We start from the raw sequence: 19585 nt of genomic DNA on the forward strand, positions 1-19585 counted from the left end.
GTTAGTGCAAGAAACAAAATCTGAACCCAGGGCTCCTGACTACAAGTTGAGATCCTTTCCCACTATGCCAGGTGTTCTTAACCTGGGATTCATGGGCCTTTTTTCTTTTTAATATCTGAATAACTATTTCAATATAGTTGGTTTCTTCTGTAATCCTTTGGTTTTTATTTTGGGCATTTAGTATGAGAATTTGTTTCTCTTGGATAATCAAATTTATTATAATTTATTACATATATAATAATTATATTATTATATTATATTATGTCACATATTATATTGCATTGTATATAAAAGCACAAATAAATATCTATGCTTTAACGAAAAACATTATTCTGGGAAGAGGTCCAATAGAATTCATCAGACTACTCTAGAGGTCCATGACATAAAGAAGGATAAGAACCCTGGTGCTGAATGATGCCCAAAGAGAACTAAAGGGGAAGGGACATAACAGCAGCTCCCCCAAAGCAATGGTACTTGTGTCTAGAAGGGTACTCTGAAGAGTAACCCATTGGCATGGATGGAGGCAATGGGAAACCCCTGAACTTCTAGATACTTTACAAAGTGGTCTGGTGTCATCAAGCTTCCCCAGATGCCTTCAGGGGAGGTCAGCCCCTTGAGTGTTAGAAATAGCTAGAGAAGGGATGGCATTGCCCATGAGTCTTCTGTCTGTACAACCTTATTAAATATGCATAGCTTCAGAAATAAGGAAACAGGAATCCCCTCGTTGGGCCCCGTAACAAGAGACCTATCTGGGACAGAAGAGCACGCTCAGCAACTAGACACCAGAGGCAAGTGAAGGTGTTCACTCCTCCATTTGGAAACATTCGCCAGCCCCTGTATATCTCAAGCAGGGTTCTCACTCCTCTCAATGCCTTTTTCAGGCCACACCGAAGACCAAAATCAGAGTCAAAGACAACTGAGCTCAATCCTAACCTAACCCACCATATTCCTACTCTTCCTCCCCCTTTGTCCCTTGCCCTGGTACTCTCCTCCCAACTTACCTGGCAAAATGCCTGAGCCTTTGTCTTTGGAGTCCTTCCTTTCTTTTTCCTCTACTCTATCTGAGTTCTCAATCACTTGTTCCAGATCTTCATTTAGCTAAGAGAGAAAGAACATAAAGCAGAGTCAGGAGTGACAGGGAACTTTCCACATCATAAGCTGCCTGTCTCATTTTCAGGGTTCCTCCCCTCGCCACTATACTATCCGAGGCTGTCCTAAAAGCACTGGACAGGTAGCCAGAAGACCTAGGATTGACTCCTCCTAGCTCTAATGGTATGACCTTGAATAGGTACTTAAATCTCTGAGCCTCAGGTTTTTCATTTGCAAAATGGGAATAGTACACTATCAATCTCCTTACATTATTGTGGAAAGGTGCTTCATCGGCTTTAAAACACCATATGAATATTAGTATTTGTTATTAATCCATTCTGCTCCATTCTCTTATCTTTATGATTTATACTTTATTACTTAAATCCAACAAAGCAACATTGCCATTGTCTGGAGTACACTGGAAATTGTCATCCCTTCTATTGCCATTACTCCCATTTCTATTGTTTTTCTCCTCTTTTCTTTGTCTTTCCCCTACCAGTGTTTTAAGATTATTAGTGAATTGGGGGACGTCCATCAATTGAGAAATGACTAAACAAGTCTTAGGATACAATTGTGATGGAATACTATTGTGCTTTAAGAAATGATGAAGGGATAGTTTCAGAAAAACTTGGACTTATACAAACTGATGCAATGTGAAATGAGCAGAACCCAAAGAATATTGAATACAATAATAGCAATATTTTAATGATGACCAACTGTGAAAGACTTAACTATTCTGATCAAGACAATTCCAAAGGACCCATGATGAAAAAATGTTATCCACCTCCAGAGAGAGAACTGATCATCTCTGAGTGCAAACTAAAGTGAAATATTCTCAATTTTTCTTGCTTTTTTTGTGATATGGCTAATATGAAAATGCTTTTTATGATTTCACACATATAATTATATCACATTTCTTGCCTTCTAGTTGAGTGGGGAGGGAGAGAATTGGGAACTCAAAATGAATTAAATGTTAAAAACAGATAATAAAATTAAATAAAAAATATTTAAGGGTTTTGCTAGACAGAGGAGGAAGAGGGAGAGAGGAAAGGAGTGAGGGAGGAAGGAAGGGAGGGAGGGGGAAGACAGACAGACAGACAGAGTGTGTGTAAGTGTCTCAATGACTCCCAGAGGCACTGCTTAGTCCCTACTAAACCCTGGAAGGAACTTGCCATATAGACAAGGGACAAGGAGATAACTCTATACTGACTGACTTCACAATCTTAAAGACTATAAAATGGTGATATGTGATACTAGCAGTGGTAATAAAAATGGGTTTTTATATAGTATTTTAAAGTTCTTTTTTAACCCGGTAAGGCAGATAAAAAATATTATTATTCTTATTTTCCCCCCAATTGACTGATAAGCACCAGATACTCAATCTCTGTCTTCTAACGACCAAGTCCAATGATTTTTCCACTCAGTGCACCATATAGACTTCTCCACATATCATCATTCATTGATGTCATAAAGGATCTTAAGAGCTGAAGGATCCTATTGACTACTCAGTGCAAGAATATCCTCTACCACAGCCTCTGCTTAAATACTTCCAGTGGTGAGGTTCATGAGTCAAATCATTCCACAGTTGGACAGTTCTAGAAGCTAAAAGTTCTTTCTTAAATCATGCTGAATTTTGTCTCTTGGAAACTCCTACCCAGAGGTCCCAGCCCTATTTCTGGACTAATAATGCAAAGCAAGTTTAATTTTTTTTAAAAACTTGTGGCAGCTCTTCAAATGTTAGAAAGCTGTCTTGCGCCCCAGAAATCTTCTCCAAACTAAATTCCTTGTAGGACATAGGTCATAAGTTTCCTTCTCAAATGGCAAGGCTACCAGAAGGATGGGATAGGGACTGGTGTTTTCACTGGTATAAGGAATTCCGAGGTGAGGAAAATACCTTCTTAGCAAATTATAGAGTTGCCTAGAGCTTTGAGATGTTAAGTAACTTCGGGGATAGGAGGAAGAGGGGTGAAATGAACAAGCTTTTATTAAGGGCCTACTATGTGCTAGATACTATGTTAAATGCTTTACAGATACCTCATTTGACCTTTACAACAACCCTGGGAGATAGGTGTTATTATGATCCCCATTTCACAGTTGAGAAAACTGAGGCAGATGGAAATTAAGTAACTTGCTCAGTGTTACATAGCTGTACGTATCTAAGGCTGGAATTGAACTCAGCGCTTTCTCACTCCAGGTCCAGAGTTCTACCCATTGCACCATCAAGTTGCCTCCAAGGTCACGAAGTTATTAGGTATCTGAAGCAGAACTTGAACGCAGGTCTTCTTGTCTTCAAGATCAGCTCTCTATGCAATACTGACTTTCATCAAAATGTTGAAATAACATGAAAAAAAATTCTCTAAATTTTTGAGACCATTCTATGTGATTTCATTATCTTGATAATTATTACTGTATTTTTAAAAAGAGAAACAAAATATGAAAGAAGCTGGAAAGAGATTGGGAAACCTTTGGCAGACAAAGGAGGCTGGGACGGAGATAAGGTTCCCCCACAGCTCAGAGCTCATAGAGATTTAAGGAACCAGATGAGGAGGGTACCTTCAAAGTTTTGTTTTTGGTTTAGTTTTGTTTCTGTCCAGAACTATGATCAGGCCAGTTCTGGACCCATATAACTATAGATTAGCAAATCATAGTTCGACCAAACTCCTTTTATGAAACAAATATGGTGCTAATACCTAAAGGAAGAGCAAAAACAGAGAAAGAAAATTATAGACCAATTTCACTAATGAATATGGATGCAAAAATCCTAAATAAAATACTGGCTAGGAGGCTAAAATAATATATCACAAAGATTATATGTTGTGACCAAGTGGGATTTATACCAGATATGCCGGGATGATTTAAAATAAGGAAAATTATTAACATAATTGATTATATCACAAAAATGTTATATTACAAAAGTAACAAAAATAATATAATTATAGTAATAGATGCAGAAAAAGCTTTTGAAAAAATACAACACTCATTTCTCTCAAAAACACTTGAAAGATAGGTATAAATGTATTTTTCCTTAAAATAATGAGACCTATCTACCTAAAACCATTAACAAGCATTATTTTTTTTTTACATCCTTACCTTCTGTCTTAGTATCAATTCTGAGGTGGAAGAGTGGCAAGTACTAAAACAACTAGAGTTAAGTGACTTGCCCAGGGCCACACAGCTAATAAGTATTTGAGTTCACATTTGAGATCAGTTTCTCCTCACTCCAGTCTTGGTGCTCTATCCACTGTGCTATCTAACCATCTCAACAAGCATTATTTTTTAAGATGGATAAGCTAGAAGCCTTTCTGTACAACCAGGATGCCCATTAGCACCAATATTATTCAATATTATATTAGAAATGATAGCAATAATAATAAAACAACAAAAAGAAATTGAAGACATAACAATGGGCAATAAAGTAACAAAACTATCTTTTTGTAGATGATATGATGGTATATTGGAAAATCCTAGAGATTCAACTGAAAAGCTAATTGAAACAATAATTTTAACAAAGTAGCAGGATATAAAATAAACCCATATAAATAATCAGCACCTCTATATATCACCAACGAAGTCCTGCAAGAAGAGGAAGTAAAAGAAATCCCATTTGAAATAACCATAGACAGCACAAAGAATCTGGCAGCATACCTACCAAGACAAACCCAGGAACTATATAAACATAAGTATAAAACTCTTTTATTACAAATAAAAATCAGATTTAAATAATTGGAGAAATATTAGTTCATAGGTGGGCAGAACCAATTTAACAAAAATGATAGTTCTACCTCAATTAATTTACTTATTCAATGCCATTCCAATTAAATTACCAAAAAACTATTTTATTGAGTGGAAAAAAAATGACAAAATTCATTTGGAAGGAAGGAAGGAAGAAACAATGAGTAGGATGGTTTTAGAAAAGCACAGAAAGAATTGCATAAAATAATGAAGAGCAAAAGGAGCAGAACCAAGAGAACAATGTATATAGCAACAAAAATATCATCAGACGAATAACTGTGAATGTCCATCTCCAGAGAAAAAACTGATAACTGCAAGTATGCATGACACAGTTTTACATACACATACATGTTACATATATATTTATATATTTGTCCAGTGGTGACTTCTCTAGTGCAGGATGGGGAGGGAGGGAGGGAGAGACAGCAAAGAGCTTAAAACAACAAAAAAATTTTTTTTAAGCAGACCATAACAGGGGACATTCAAGAGTTAAAAAAACTTGCCCAGGGTGATACAGGTAGAATGTATCAGGGGTAGGAATTGAATTCCTTCCTTCTTAAATTCAAGGTTGGTTTCCTATCTGGTATGTCACACTTCATCTCTAGAACTTTAAAAAATATTTCAGTTTGAGTTTTTCTTTAGGTCAAGGTCACAGTAGCACTCTAGGACCTGACAAGTGGCAGCAGATACCTTCCTTTCCCACAGTCTTCTAGATCCCAAACCCTAACAAAGTTTCATAGATATCTTAATAAAGCAAGTTCTAAATATGCCCACTCATTCACATGACCCAAGCCCAAAGAAATATACACGCAACAAATATTCTGACTCCAAGCTAAATTTTCTCCCAAGGCAAGGGCTACAAAAACAGCTCTCCAAATTGCATTTTTCTCCTCTATGAATTAAAGAGCAAGAATCTCAGAACATGAACTGGCTATATAGCCCAAACCTAGAACTCTATTTAAATTGTATAATAGAAGAATGTTCAAAACTAATATAAATGATTCCACAATTAACCATTCTTTTTTTGTCCCTACAGGTACAATGAAAATATTTTAATGAATGAATAGTTGCAGATAGCAAGAGGAACTTGGTCCAACTGAAATGAGATGCATAATTCTAATCTTCCCAATGACCAGTGGTATGTCTACCCCATTAGCCTGGGAGTTCTCAGGAATCATGTCTCCATCAGCTAGTTCATTCCATGGCTCCCAAGCCAGTGCAATTCTCTTTACATCCCTAAAGGCAAGGGTCTATTGAGAGGATGAAGTAAAAAAAGACTGAATTTGAATCTTACTTCAGACACTGATAATATCTTAACTTCTTTAAATCTTCAATTTCCTCATCTGTAAAATGAGACTAATAATACTACCTACCTCAAAGAATGGGGAAGGCCAAATGATATAGAATTTAAAGTCCTTGCAGATGAAGCAATTTCATTTTTTACCCCTGAATCCCCCAGTTTAGCACAGTGACTAGTGTGGGGTAGGTACTTACTGCTTGTTGACTGATTGACTGAAATGAGATAATGTATTTAAGGCATTTGACAAACTTTGACGGGCTATGTAAGTGGGACATATTTATGTTCTTACAATGGATACTGAATCTTTGACATTGAATCTGTAGTATTCAATGACTTTTGTTGCTGTTGTTCAGTCTTATCTAACTCATGACCTCTTTGGGAGTTTTCTTGGCAAAGACACTCGAGCAGTTGACCATTTCCTTCTCCAGATCATTTTTCAGATGAGGAACTGAGGCAGTTAAGAGGCATGCCCAGGGTCCCACAACTAGTAAGTGTCTAAAGTCAGATTGGAACTCCTGATGTCAGGCCTGTCACTCTATTAGTTAAAGAAAACAAAAATAGGAATGGATTAGCTTGGAGGGAGGTGGGTATGGAGATTGCCATCCCTGGAACACTTCTTGAGGGGTACTGTGGAGGAGAGTTGTCAAAATCTGCCAGTCCCCAGTGTTGCCAGAAATAGATTAAAATATAATTGGAAAATATTTAACAAAATAATACAATACTGCATAGATAATTTGTGACTTTCAACCATAAGGTTTCTATTTGAATTTGCCACCATGACTGTAGAGAACATTCTAGCTTTGCTTAAAATTAGACCTCTGAGATGCTATTATTCTATAGCCAGTAGTGTACTACTCACAATAGAAACAGAATAAAGGGAATTGAAAAGGAACCTGACCCAGAGCTAGGTGCTAGTTGGAGCTCTGCCATTAGCTAGCTGCATTTTGTTGGGCAAGTCACTTATAAACTGTTTTCATTGCAGTTTCTTTGCCTATCAAATGAGGATAATAATAATCCACCATATTTATGTCACCAAATCAATAAAAGGAGACAATGCACTTTGAGAGTTTAGAAAAGGCAAAGATTTCTTTCAGCTAGAAGGAGGCTTTGAAGATGGAGCATTTGAGCTACCCCTTCAAGGCTGGGCAGGATTTTAGAAGGTAGAAAAGATGCATTTCAGGTAAAGTCTGGAACCCATGGAATATATCCTAAAGAACAATAAATAGACCAATTTGCTATAATTGAATATATACACGTTGAGAAAATGAGAGAGAAGGTAGATACAGCAACTTTGAATTCCAGGCAAGGCTGTTACAAATTTGTTCAAGATGTAATAGCCAGTTTAAAAGATTCTGTATTGTAAAAATGAATAATGTGGAAATAGGTATCAAATGATAACATTTTTACAACCCAGTGGAATTGCTTGTCAGTTCTGGGAAGGGGAGAGAAAAAATGAATCATATAAACATAGAAAAATGTTTTTAAAGAAGTAATAGTCAGCTACTGAAGTTTTTTGAGCATACTAATGAAATTATAAGATCTATATGGGGACAGCTACTGAACCTATAATTTCCCTAGCACACAGAACACCACAGTAACGAAATTATCTCTACCACTTTGATCTTTACTTTTTCTGCAATTTAAAGTCTTACAAAGCAGTCTACAATCCAAAGAAATTAAAGGGCTTGCCTATGACTATTCAAAGTATACTTCAGGGTTAAGACAGGATGCCTTTTTAGGAAAATCAATTTTCCAATAATATAAAGGATAGATTGGAAGAATGAGAGGTGGAAGTATAGGGGGAAAAGTTCAAAGGCTATGGGGAAGAAGGGCAGCTAAGTGGCTCAATGCATAGAAAGCCAAACCTAGAGACAGGAGGTTCTGGGTTCAAATGTGAACTCAGACACTTTCTAGATGGGTGACCCTGGGCAAGTCCTCATTGCCTAGACATTACAGCCCTTCTGCTTTGGAATCAATACACAGTATTGAATCTGTGATGGAAGGTAACAGCTTAAAAAAAAAAGGGCTATTGCAGTCGTCCTAGTGAGGTAACAAGGGGCATGTATATGAAGAGTAGGGAGGGAAAAATCAAGGCAATAAAAAAGAGACATTTTGGAAGAATTACTTAACAAGTCTTGACAACAAGCTGACTATAAATGAGGGAAGAGACGAGAATGAGGAAAGGGGGAAGAGTCTAAAACTGACACTGAGGATTCAAGCATGGGTAACTATAAGAAAAGTAGTGCCACAATTGCAAATAGGGAAGTTAGGAGGCTGAGCAGGTTTGGGGGAGGGGAAGATAATTAGTTTGGTTTTGGATATGTTGAGCTTGCAATTCCACTGAGCAACTCAAATTGGAAACGTCCTTCCAGCTGATGGAAATGTATCTGCCTGGAGCTCAAGAAAAAGACCTAGGGCTGGTGAACTGGATTTGGGAATCATCTGCACAGAGGTGGTAGTTAAAGCTCTGTGAGTGGGTGACTTCAATGAGGGAGAGTGTGAAAGCTCTGGCAAAAAAGTTAATAGCGTACAGGGTGTTGGGTATTATCATCATTATTATTACTGACCAGCCCCGGCTATGAGCCCGCAGGACCTGGGAGGAAAAGGATGATGCCAGCAACTCCATCTGATCACGATGTCAGAAGAGTAAAGGGCATTAGAACTTGTTGCAAACATCCTGCTCCCTAGGGCAGTCCAGGGGTTCCAGCCTAGTCGTAGTCAGACTTCATTTCTGACAGTGCTGGAAATGCATGAATCATTCACCTGCTGGTTATTTAACTCCTCCTCCTTGGGATCTGGGGCTTCATAACTGTCCCAGCAAGTGGGGGCACAGTCCGAATTTTCCTGCAGTTTTCTTCATGTACTGCAGAACGCGCAGATACACACAAAAACATAAACACACACACACACACACACACACACACACACACACACAAACACACACATACACACACTCTTCCCCGTTGCAACTAGTGCTAGGGAAGTTGACGTCTACGACCCTCCCCCCACCTCCCCAGCCACCCAAATAAACTTCTTTTCGCCTGGTTTCCCAGTACCTCCTGATAGGATGAAGAGAGCTCCTGCCTGATCATGGCATCGATTGAAAAAGATGCTGCAACCCGCAGCTCGCAGTGGTCCCCGGCGGGGATGGTTGAGAAGAGGTAGAGGAGGAAGAGGAAGAGGAGGAGGATCGCAAGGATGGAAGCAGCAGGAGCTAAGAACTGTAGAAGCTTAAACGGGTTCCACAGAGGCTTCCCGGGAGTGCCGGCCCCCGGGGAGGCTCTAGGGCGCATGCGTCTCGCCTGAAGGCGACTGCCGGGGCTGAAGGAGGACTGATTTCAGAGCCTGCTGGGAAATGTAGTCCTTCATGGGGGAGCTCTTCAGAGGCTGTGGTTACAGTAGCAGAGCCAATTTCCCTAGTTACACAGTCAGGCTTCTATATCCGTTTTTGGGCGGAGAGTGGGGAGGGTAAGTTGGAGAGTGAGTGGAATGAGAAAAGGGATAGACAAGCCGGAATTATGCTAGATCCTTTCGAATTACACATTTTTGCAGACATAAGTGTGCCCCAAGTGTGCAAACTTTAACTTGGGAGTCCAAGTTTAACTTTGTAGGAGAACTTAACGTTATCCATGCGGCAGCATTGCAACTGAGTGGTCACATCTTCCTGCTTCAATCCACGAAAATAACAAGTGTGGGCTCTCATACAGATGGGAATGAATGGCCTTCCTTTGTGTTCCTGCCTGAGGCTTCAGAGGAGAGGAGCAAATAGTTGGCTGCTTATACCTTAATGAATACAGCTCTGTGCCCACTGCAGCTGCAGACCTGCTGTATCTCTTCTCCTTCCAGTGTGGGAAGGCAACTCCTCTTGTTGTGGGGGGCTTGAGGTGAACCTGCTGGGTTCAGGAAGGGTACCCTTTGCAAGAATGCAAGACTCCATAACTTAGGTTAGAAATAAAAAGAGAAATTTATTGATTTAGAATTCATGCTGAATTTGGCTGGGAGGACAGCATAGCTTTCCATCTATGCTGGTGATAAGGGACTTCAGGAGGGTATGCACTCAGGCACAAGGGTGGGGGGGTTGTCATCTGATGGGGTCAGCCTGAAGACATAGAGGGGACCCTCATAGTTTAGGGGGCAAATAGACATTTTAGATACAGCCTGATAGTATCAAAGCATAGCCTGGAGGTAGATCTCTGTGTCCATCTTGAAACCTAGGGGATGATCCAAAGAGGATAATTTTCTCAGGGGACTTTCCCTTTGATGTAGCAGGGTTTTATCAGGAGTTTTTAATGTTTCAGGGTTAGTAGTCACAAGGATGCAAGGAAGCAAGGGAATTTTCCTGCTTACAGTTTAGCCTGAAACACTCCTATAATTTGGCGGTACAAGGTAAACCTAGAGTCCCACATCACTGTGACCCTGGCCTCCCTGCTGTTCCTCAAACAAGACAATCCCTCTTCCATCTCCAATCATTTTCATTGGCTGTTCCCCCATGTCTGGAATGCTCCCTTTCTTCATCTACACCTGCTGGCATCCTTCAAGTCCCAACTAAAATCCCATTTTCTACAAAAAGTCTGTCCCCATTTCTTTAATTCCTTTTCCAATTTCCTTAATTCTGATGCTTTCCCCTCCTTTATTATTTCTGCTTTATTCTGTCAACCTTGAAAAACACAGAACCACCAAAGTACCCCATAATTAGAAAGAACAAATCTTTAATCAGTACAGGGAAGACAACCCTCTAATTGACCCTGCACAAAGTCAGGTGCTAGATGACATACAAGACAAAGCTCTGGGACTTTGGGGACAATATCTCGGGAAAAAATCTCAAAAGGAGATTTTTCTAATTAGCTGAAGAACTTTGGGGTCTTATATATACTTTGGGGAAATAAAGGACAGGTACAAGCAGGCTTGGTAAAGAGATTATAGCCTGAAGCCTGAGGTACTGGGGAGTGGCTTTGGAGAGGCTAAGACGACAAAAAGATACCTCAGGTTTGAATATTTCTATCTCTCTTCTTCAAGGTACTTAATGGATGCTGGATAGACCAACTGTTCAGTCTAAGACAAAGGTCATTCTGGGACTTCCCTTAAAGCAAGTTCCCAAGGAAGGAAGGCAAATTGGGGGTTCCATAAAACCAAGTTCAACAATTATGTGTAGCTTCTTTGTATACAATTATTTAGTGGGGACATGGGATCCTTTGGAGACCCCAAATCACTAGAAAGATCCCAGACCAGAAAGAGCACATGATTCCTCTGAGCTTTGGATTTCAGGAATTCAGCCTAGCTAGAGAAGACCCTCCCTGATAACCACCAAGGGATAAAGATGACATTTGTGTTCCATACTTTTGAGATCTGCATATCTCACTGATAGACAACTCAGATCCCCTTTCCCCCTACCTTCTCCTTTCCCAAAAATGTCACCTGTCCTTGACATCACATGCTCACCTCAGAGTTACTTGCAGTCACTTGCTCCTTCCCCAAATAAATTCCATCTTTTGTTACTGTGAGGAGGCAGACTTCTTCCTGCAAACCTGCCTCCTGGACATTGATCTCACTAACCTCTTAAAATTTATTGGGGCACCTTGTCATTCCTTAGGTGTGCACTCCTCAAAAATCACGATCACTTTCACCCCATAAATTATATGTCTTCTTTGCACAAACTGTGCATGGCACCCACTAGGTGATTAATAAATGCTTATTCTCTTCCCCCTTCCCTGTTACCCCTTTCCACCCCAGTGAGGCATGGAATTCAGCAGTTTTCAAAAAATTAAAATAGTTCCTATCAGAGGGCAATGGAGAGAGACACATGGTGGGTATAAGAAGGCTACAAAATATAATCAAGGAAGAACTTTATAGAATGGGATTAAAAGATGTTGGTCATCAAGGAAATGTATGATAGGAACAGCAGGTGAACTTAGTCATGCTGGGAAGGCTTTGCTGGTATTCTGTCATTGCCATTGGATACTGAGCATGTTAGGTGTGATTAGAAATGTAGTATGTTTGGTGGACCCCCAAGTGGCAAATTTAGGTGGACATACAAACACACCCAATGGACACTTACATTTGGTGTCACACCCAATAGGCACTCACAGTTGGTCTATACACTGTATAAATGTAGGGAAGTTATCAGTGCCATCACAGGGCCTTTTGAGTGCTTGAGTTCATTGTTTATTACTCTGATTCTTCTTTGTTCAAGGCCAAGAGTTTTGTTCAAGGAGTTGTTTCTTGTTCTGTATGTTTATTTGATTATGCTTATTTGTTCTGTTTATTTATTTCTTTTTGCTAGTGGTTATTAACTTTGTGGTAAAATAATCTTTTAATAAAACCAAAGGTGGTACAGAAATTGTTTAGTTTAGTACCATGAGCTCTCACTGCAGTAGGTAGTTAATGAAATCAAATATGAACATCAATAATTGGCAAGCCCTGAGAGCAAGACTGACTTTTTTCCCCCTGTCTTTGGCAAGGGCTAGGCAATTACAGTTAAGTGACTTGTCCAGGGTCACACAGCTGGGAAGTGTCTGAGATCAGATTTGAACCAAGGACCTCCCATCTCTAGGCCTGGCTCTCAATCCACTGAGCTACCCAGCTGCTCCCTAGAATAGTGTCCATAGGACCTCTTAGTGTAGAACACTCTTTCCACTTAATGCCTAGCTCCCCTTTAAATTTGCCAGGGAGAGACCTTTTGTGTAAGTTTAGAGTCACAATGACTTGCTCTCCAGATGACTCTATGACACTGGAACTGCCTGCGGAATCCAATCCTTAACTTTACTCCCTGTACTTCTTTCAGATACTCATGAAACAAAGGAGACCCTTATTTTTGAGATCTCTGAGTCTCTCTGGGCCACATCATCTTCTGATGTTGGCCTACTTAAATTGGCTATCCCTGTTCAAATTCAAACAAATTCTAGCCCACCTCCTTCCATTCCTCAGTACCCTCTTTTGAAGGAGGGTTCAAGATTCTAAATCAATACAGAGGACGGGTTTGAACCCAGAACCTCCCAAATCCAAGCCTGACTCTCTATCCACTCAGCCATCTAACTGCCTCTGTGCATATTTATTTCAAAAGGTTTTGTTGTTTTTCCTTTTTTCCCCCAGAGAAGAGGCTGGTAGAAGGGAGAGAGTAGAAATGCTTGTTAATTGAATTTCTTTTTTAAAGAAAAAAAATGAAATTTTACAAATCGTGTTACTACAGTCTACTAGAGAATTTGAGCTTTTGTTGTTATATTGGAAACAACATCACAAACATAAATTCTACACTATTGTGAGAGGAATTTTCTAGTATTAAAATATTTATGTTGTATTAAAATGGGTAAGAGAACAAGCATTTATTAAGTACCTACTATGTTTGAGGTTCTTAAAAAATATTTCATTTTATCTTTACGACTCTGAGTTAGGTGCTATTATTATCCCCATTTTACATTTAAGGAAACCGAGGCAAGCAGAAGTTAAATGACTTGCCCTATAGTCACACAGTTAGTACAAGTATTTGACACTAGATTTGAATTTAGGTTTTCATACTGACCTGAATTCAGGTCTTCCATATTCCAAAATGTTCTATCCTCTATGCCACCTAGCTGCTTCATTGCACTCCATCCTCACTATGCCCATCTCTTCCCTTTGCAGTTAGTAAACATTTAGTATACACAAAACAAAACATACATTTATAGCATCTACTATGTGCCAAGCAGTATGCTAAGAAAGCACATTTTATATCTGCCTAACTTGCCTCCCTCTCAGAATTTGCCTAGAAAATGCAGTTTGAACATCATCTCCATTTTATATATGATCAGGAAAACTAAAACTTCATAAAAGAATTAAATGATTTGTCCATATTTAAAGGGTACTTCTATTTACTGCCCTTGGGCAAGTCACTTCATTTTTCTGAGTCTCAAGTTCTTCTTCTCATAAGGGTGTGCCCCTTTCAGATTTTGAGTGGTTCATTCATTTGTCTCTAAAAAGGCCAGGAAGAAAGCTGGGCATTTATAGCAACCAGACCTTGCTGCTTAGACACAGGTTTTTTTCCCCTTAGTTTTCCTGGGAAAACTTTCTACTTATCCTGCTACCCCAGAGCAGTTTTTGGCAAATTATTTGGCAAAGAACCCTACTAGCCTGGACTGCCAAGATGCAGATTTGGGAAGTATATTAGAAAGACACTGTAAGCTAAAGCAAGTTCTTGGAATGGGGAACCAAGCTCAGCAGCAGGAAAAAGATGAAGGCAAAAGTCTTGGATGGGAGGGAGTAGAGAGGAAGACTATTCTTTGTTTTAAGGAACTCAGTTCCTGGGATTGAGTCTTCAAGGAAATAATTAGTGTCTTTTTTTTTTTAGAAAGAACCAGCTAAAAGAGTATACTCATTGTTTATTACTTAATTTTTGTAAAGATTAATAGTAATTTGCAGGTTTCATTTGGATCAGAAACTGGAGGCAATAAGATGATAGCTTAGCAGTATCTGATGGAGACTAAGAATGAGAAGCAGGGGAGGTATGTGTGGGAAATGTTTTGTTGCAATTTATCTAACTGTGTTATTACATTAAATGTTTTGCTTTAAACCAATTATCTTCCAGCTGACTATTGAAAGGTAAAAAAAATAAGTGGGGGCTCATGAAATATACTCTTAGAATTGTGGACCCTCATAGTATCTTGAATGTTGTTCCAGAGTTGTCCTCTGGGAGGTCTATCTTGCAAATTTGGGGAGGGGGGGTTCTCTTAGACCAGTGATGGCAAACCTTTTAGAGACTGTGAGCTGTGCCCTACCCCCACCAGACCAAGTGCTGCATGCGCCCTGGTGCACCCCCTTACCCAACACAGGAGAAGGAGAAAGCACTCCCATTGGGCTGCTGAGCAGAACATCAGGTGAGATGAGGAATGTCCTTGGTACATGTAGAGAGGAGGAGGAGGGGAGTAAGCATTCCCATTGGGCTATTGGGTAGAAGGGCAGGTGATGTGAAAAAAATGTCATCAGGTATAGTGGAGAGGGGGAAGGGAGAAGCTCCACCTGAGTCCCTCTGCCTTTCTAGTAATAAACTCTGACAGGTAATAAAGGTGTGTGTCCCCACAGAGAGAGCTCTATGTGCCCTCTCTGGCACGTGTGCCATAGGTTTGCTGTCATGGTCCTATACTATACATTTATAAAGTAAGACTATGAGATTAAATAACTTCTAAGGTTCTTTCTATCTCTTAGCACTCTTTTTTTTTTAACCCTTTCCTTCTGTCTTAGAATTGGTTCCAAGGCAAATGAGTGATAAGACTAGGTCATTGGAGTTAAGTGATTTGCCCAGTGTCACAGAGGGAGGAAGTATCTTAAGGCTAAATATGAACCCAGGACCTCCTATTTCTAGTTCCTGGTTCTCTATCCACTGAACCACTTAACTGCCTTAGGTGCCTTAGCACCACTGATTTAAAGCTAGAAAAGACATAATAGGTCATTTAGTCCACTTCTCTCATTTTACAGATAATGAATCTTGGACCCAGGGAAATTAATGACTTGTCCAAGGTCATACATATAGCAAAATGGTAGATCAGAGATTTGAACTCAAGTCCTCTAATTCCAAATTTATTATTCTTTCCACAACAGTATACTGTATCTGTGAATCTATTAAATCTATTAATGTGTAACCTGTGTTACAATATAACCTGTGCCTTGAAGGCCATATGCATATATCTCCCTCATTGGTAGAGATTATTTACTAAATACTTCACATCTGTGAAGGGCAGAGTTGGTGAGAGTCTAGAGAGAGGAGAGACTAGACAGAAAGACTCTGGGAAGTAGCTGACATAATCACAGACTTCTCAATATGTTGGCATCTTCACACAGTCTTTCAGGGACCCAAACAGAGTCTGGACTTGGTGACTTCTCCAACCTAGAAGCCAGAAGATCAGAACTTATTGACTCTGCCTCACACATGCATAGAGCATGAAAGAATCAATTTCTACCAATGAGGACAGTTCCAAGCAATTGGCTCTTTCAAGTCAGAGATTATACTTGCCTGGAATAACCAGACAATCAAACCGAGTTCTTTTGACTCCAAATCACACAACCTCAGAGTTAGAAGGTACCTTATAAGCCATCTAAGCCAATCTATTGCCTTTAAGGAAGAGGAAACAGGCTAAAAATATTAAGCAACTTGCCCATGATCACATAAGCAGTAAGTAGCAGAGCAGAAACTCCGAAGCCAGTAGTTTTTCCAACTATCTATACCTAAGCATAGTAAAGTGAAAGGTCAGAATTCCCAAGTTCAAATTCTTAGTTTCCTATTTACTAGCTCTGTAACCTTGGCAAAGTCATTTATCTTCTCTATGACTCTTTCTTCATCTATAAAATTAGTATACTGGACTATATGGTTTTCTCAGGTTCCATTCAGCTCTAAACTTTAAGTGCAGACCAATTTCCCTTTCCACAAAGCCCATTTGTGGGTTGAAGTTGGTATATAGTAGAATGTAAAGTACTGTAGAATGAATAATCCTAAACTACTAGGAAGTAGGGTTTCTACAAAAGGCTTAGTGAATGCCCAAAACAGGGAATAAATGCTCAATTATAGTATTCAGTCTATGTATCTAATCCAGCATATATATGTATCTAACATGTGACTATTGTTTATAATATCATACAGGTAATGGATAGCTTATCTTGTAGGCTATACAAGGTTAACCAAGCTGAAGTGCTGTTTGAAATACCTTTTCTATGTGTTCCTCAGCAAATCACTTAACCTTTCAGTGAGCTGAGACAGTTAAGGCTTCAAGTTGCAGAAAGTTGTCAGTACTCATTGGCAGAGGAATTGACCTTCCCAGAAGTTCCAACATCAATGAAATCACAGATCCAAACCAAAAAATACCATTGTCATTTCTTTCTTCCCCCCACCCCCAGAGGAACAGTGACAATACAGGACAGTGATGGCGAGCCTTTTAGAGATAGAGTGCTGAGCCCTATCCCTCCCCCCACCCCCACCCCCAGACTGAGTGCCATGCTCCTCCCTACCACCAAGTGCTGGGCATGACCCCTCATTACCCCCACTTAGGGGAGGGAGGAAGCATTCCCATTGGGCTGCTTGGTGGAGGGGTGGGTGAAGTGAGGAATGTCATCAGCAATTATAGAGAAGGGTAGGGGAGTGGCCCAAGTGCTCTGTTCTGTCTAGCTTTGCTACCTGTGAGCTGCCCATCCTACCCTGTATGTTCCCATTGGGCTGCTGGGCAGAGGGGTGGATGATGTGAGAAAATGTTGTCAGGCATGGTGGAGAGGGGAGCAGCTCCACCCGAGTCCTCTGTCTTTCTAGTAACTAATTGGTGGGGATAGGAGTGGCAGCTTTGTGCCCACAGAGAGCACTCTTCGTGACATCTTTGGCACCTGTTCCATAGATGTGCCATCATTGATATAGAACGATGTCTTGACTTGCACTTGAATTGGATTTAAGTGAGGCACAGTTGCATAAAGTGGTCAGCTTCACTGTCTCTTCCAGAGTCATCACTAACATCTAATGGCAAGACAAAAGTCAGGAGGACTCCTGATGGCCTGGGATGCAAAGATGGCCTTGGCATCTTCATTGTTTAATCAAGCTCTAAGCACTCCAGAGTACCTGCTTCAGCTACCGTCATGACCATTGGAACAAATTGTTCTCATATACCCATTCACATGATTGGGATAGATAATCTCCTTAATTCATTGAGGGGTTTGTGACCTGTCGGTTACCCCAGTCTCATTTATCCCCTCTGCCAAGGAAGTTTTAACAGGCTGTAGCCACTGTTCATGCTATAGGTTCTTGGAACCAGAAGTTAGAGCTGAGTGACAGGTAGACACCAAAATATAGATAAGGAGCTCTGGAAAGGGCTCATGCCAAATGTGTTAGCACTCCCTGAACACTCTATGTACCAATATAATACCAACATAACAACTTTATATCAATGTATTTGTTTAATGTAAAGAGATAGATTTTAATATCCTTAAAGAGATAGATTTTAATATCCTTTTCCGATGCATAATATTTCCCTCCCCAAATGAAAAGGACCTATTTTTGAAATTATTTGAGTTTTTAATAAAATTTATTATTTAAAATATTTTAGATACAAAATGGCATATCCAGAACATTCCATTCTGTAAACCCTTTCAGAAGCTCAACTCAATTCCATTTAATAGAAAAACAACAATGAAATAATCAGTTTTAATAAACATGGCCTGAATATTTATTGCAACTGTTTTCTGAGATTGCAAAGAAATGGAAATTGAAGGGTTGCTCATTAATTGGGAATGGCTGAATAAATTGTGGCATGAAAGTAAATTCTTGTTTCTCTTTGCCTATTCTGAGTTTACACTTGTAGAAAGGGAATCCTTTATTCTCTTTGCCTAGTTGGAGTTAACACTTTGGTTAACAATAACTTAAGTACCCCTACTTAGTACCTCACTAGATTGTGAAGACAGGATTAATTCTCCTTTGCCTACCTTTTGATTGAATCAACAAAAGCTTGCACTAGGTGGAGGAGTTCAGAAAAAAACACTTAGTTTATTCACACCCTCAGAAACTCAATCATCCAGGAATCTGTGAACCCTTTTGATGACAATTTACTCCTCCAGAAGGTGAGAAGTGAATCTCATAGACACTGCCCCCCTAGGCAGTGTACAGGCAATTTGGAAACTGTGATTGGCCCCTGTGAAGAGGGGAAGGGACAAGAAGTCACCGTAAAAGGCCCTGAATTTCTGGGGCTGGAGAGTCAGCTTCAAGAAGGAGGTCAGTTTCAAGAAGAAAGTTGACCTCAGGAGTCATCTTCAGCTCAAGTCATCATCTTGAACTACCTCTTGGAGGGAACTTGGGTGAGTGAATAGCTGGCTTTCCTTTCCTGTCTTCTGGAGAGAGTTTAATCCTAGCTGAAGGTCAAGAAGTCCTGGCTGAGTCAAGCACTGGAGCAATATTTAGATAGATAGGCTAGATGTCTTGTCTACCTTTCTGTATTTTCCTACTTTCACTCTTTCTACTTCTTTTGTGAATAAAAACTATTAAAAGTCATTTTGACTCTGAGCAATAATAATACTTTAAATAGGCAACTACCATATTATTTATAATTTTCATATGTTTTAGTCAAACCATTAAAATTTAATTCGTACAGTGGTATATGATTGTGATGGAATACTGCTGTGCTATGAGAAATGACAACCAAGATGATTTCAGAAAAATCTGGAAAGAATTACATGAACTGATACAAAGTGAAGTGAATAGGACCAGAACACTGTACACAGGGACAGCAATATTTCTTTTTTCTTTAATTAATTATTAATTAAGAATATTTTTCCATGGTTACATGATTCATATTCTTTCCCTCCCTCCTGGAGTTGATGGGCAATTCCACTGGGTTTTACACGAATCATTGTTCAAAACATATTTCCATATTATTGATATTTGCAGTAGAGTGATCATTTAAAGTCAGCATCCTCAATCATATCCCCATCGAACCATGTGATCAATCATATGTTTTTCTTCTGAATTTC

At 39.5% G+C, this 19585-nt stretch overlaps 1 protein-coding gene across 1 annotated transcript in view; it reads right to left on the bottom strand.

Annotated features, from left to right (window-relative positions):
- The window catches only part of PACC1 (proton activated chloride channel 1), a 42167-nt gene extending 32713 nt beyond the window's left edge, over window positions 1-9454 (bottom strand). Inside the window, exons 1-2 of the mRNA XM_007481712.3 lie at window positions 9178-9454; window positions 1002-1098 (exon numbers count right to left, since the gene is read on the bottom strand). Coding sequence (XP_007481774.2) covers window positions 1002-1098; window positions 9178-9414 — 334 coding nt within the window. The 5' untranslated portion in view covers window positions 9415-9454. The remainder of the gene's footprint in view (window positions 1-1001; window positions 1099-9177) is intronic.
- Window positions 9455-19585: the final 10131 nt, after the last annotated feature.

The sequence above is a fragment of the Monodelphis domestica genome, chromosome 2 (assembly GCF_027887165.1).
Source record: "Monodelphis domestica isolate mMonDom1 chromosome 2, mMonDom1.pri, whole genome shotgun sequence".
NCBI lineage: Eukaryota > Metazoa > Chordata > Mammalia > Didelphimorphia > Didelphidae > Monodelphis > Monodelphis domestica.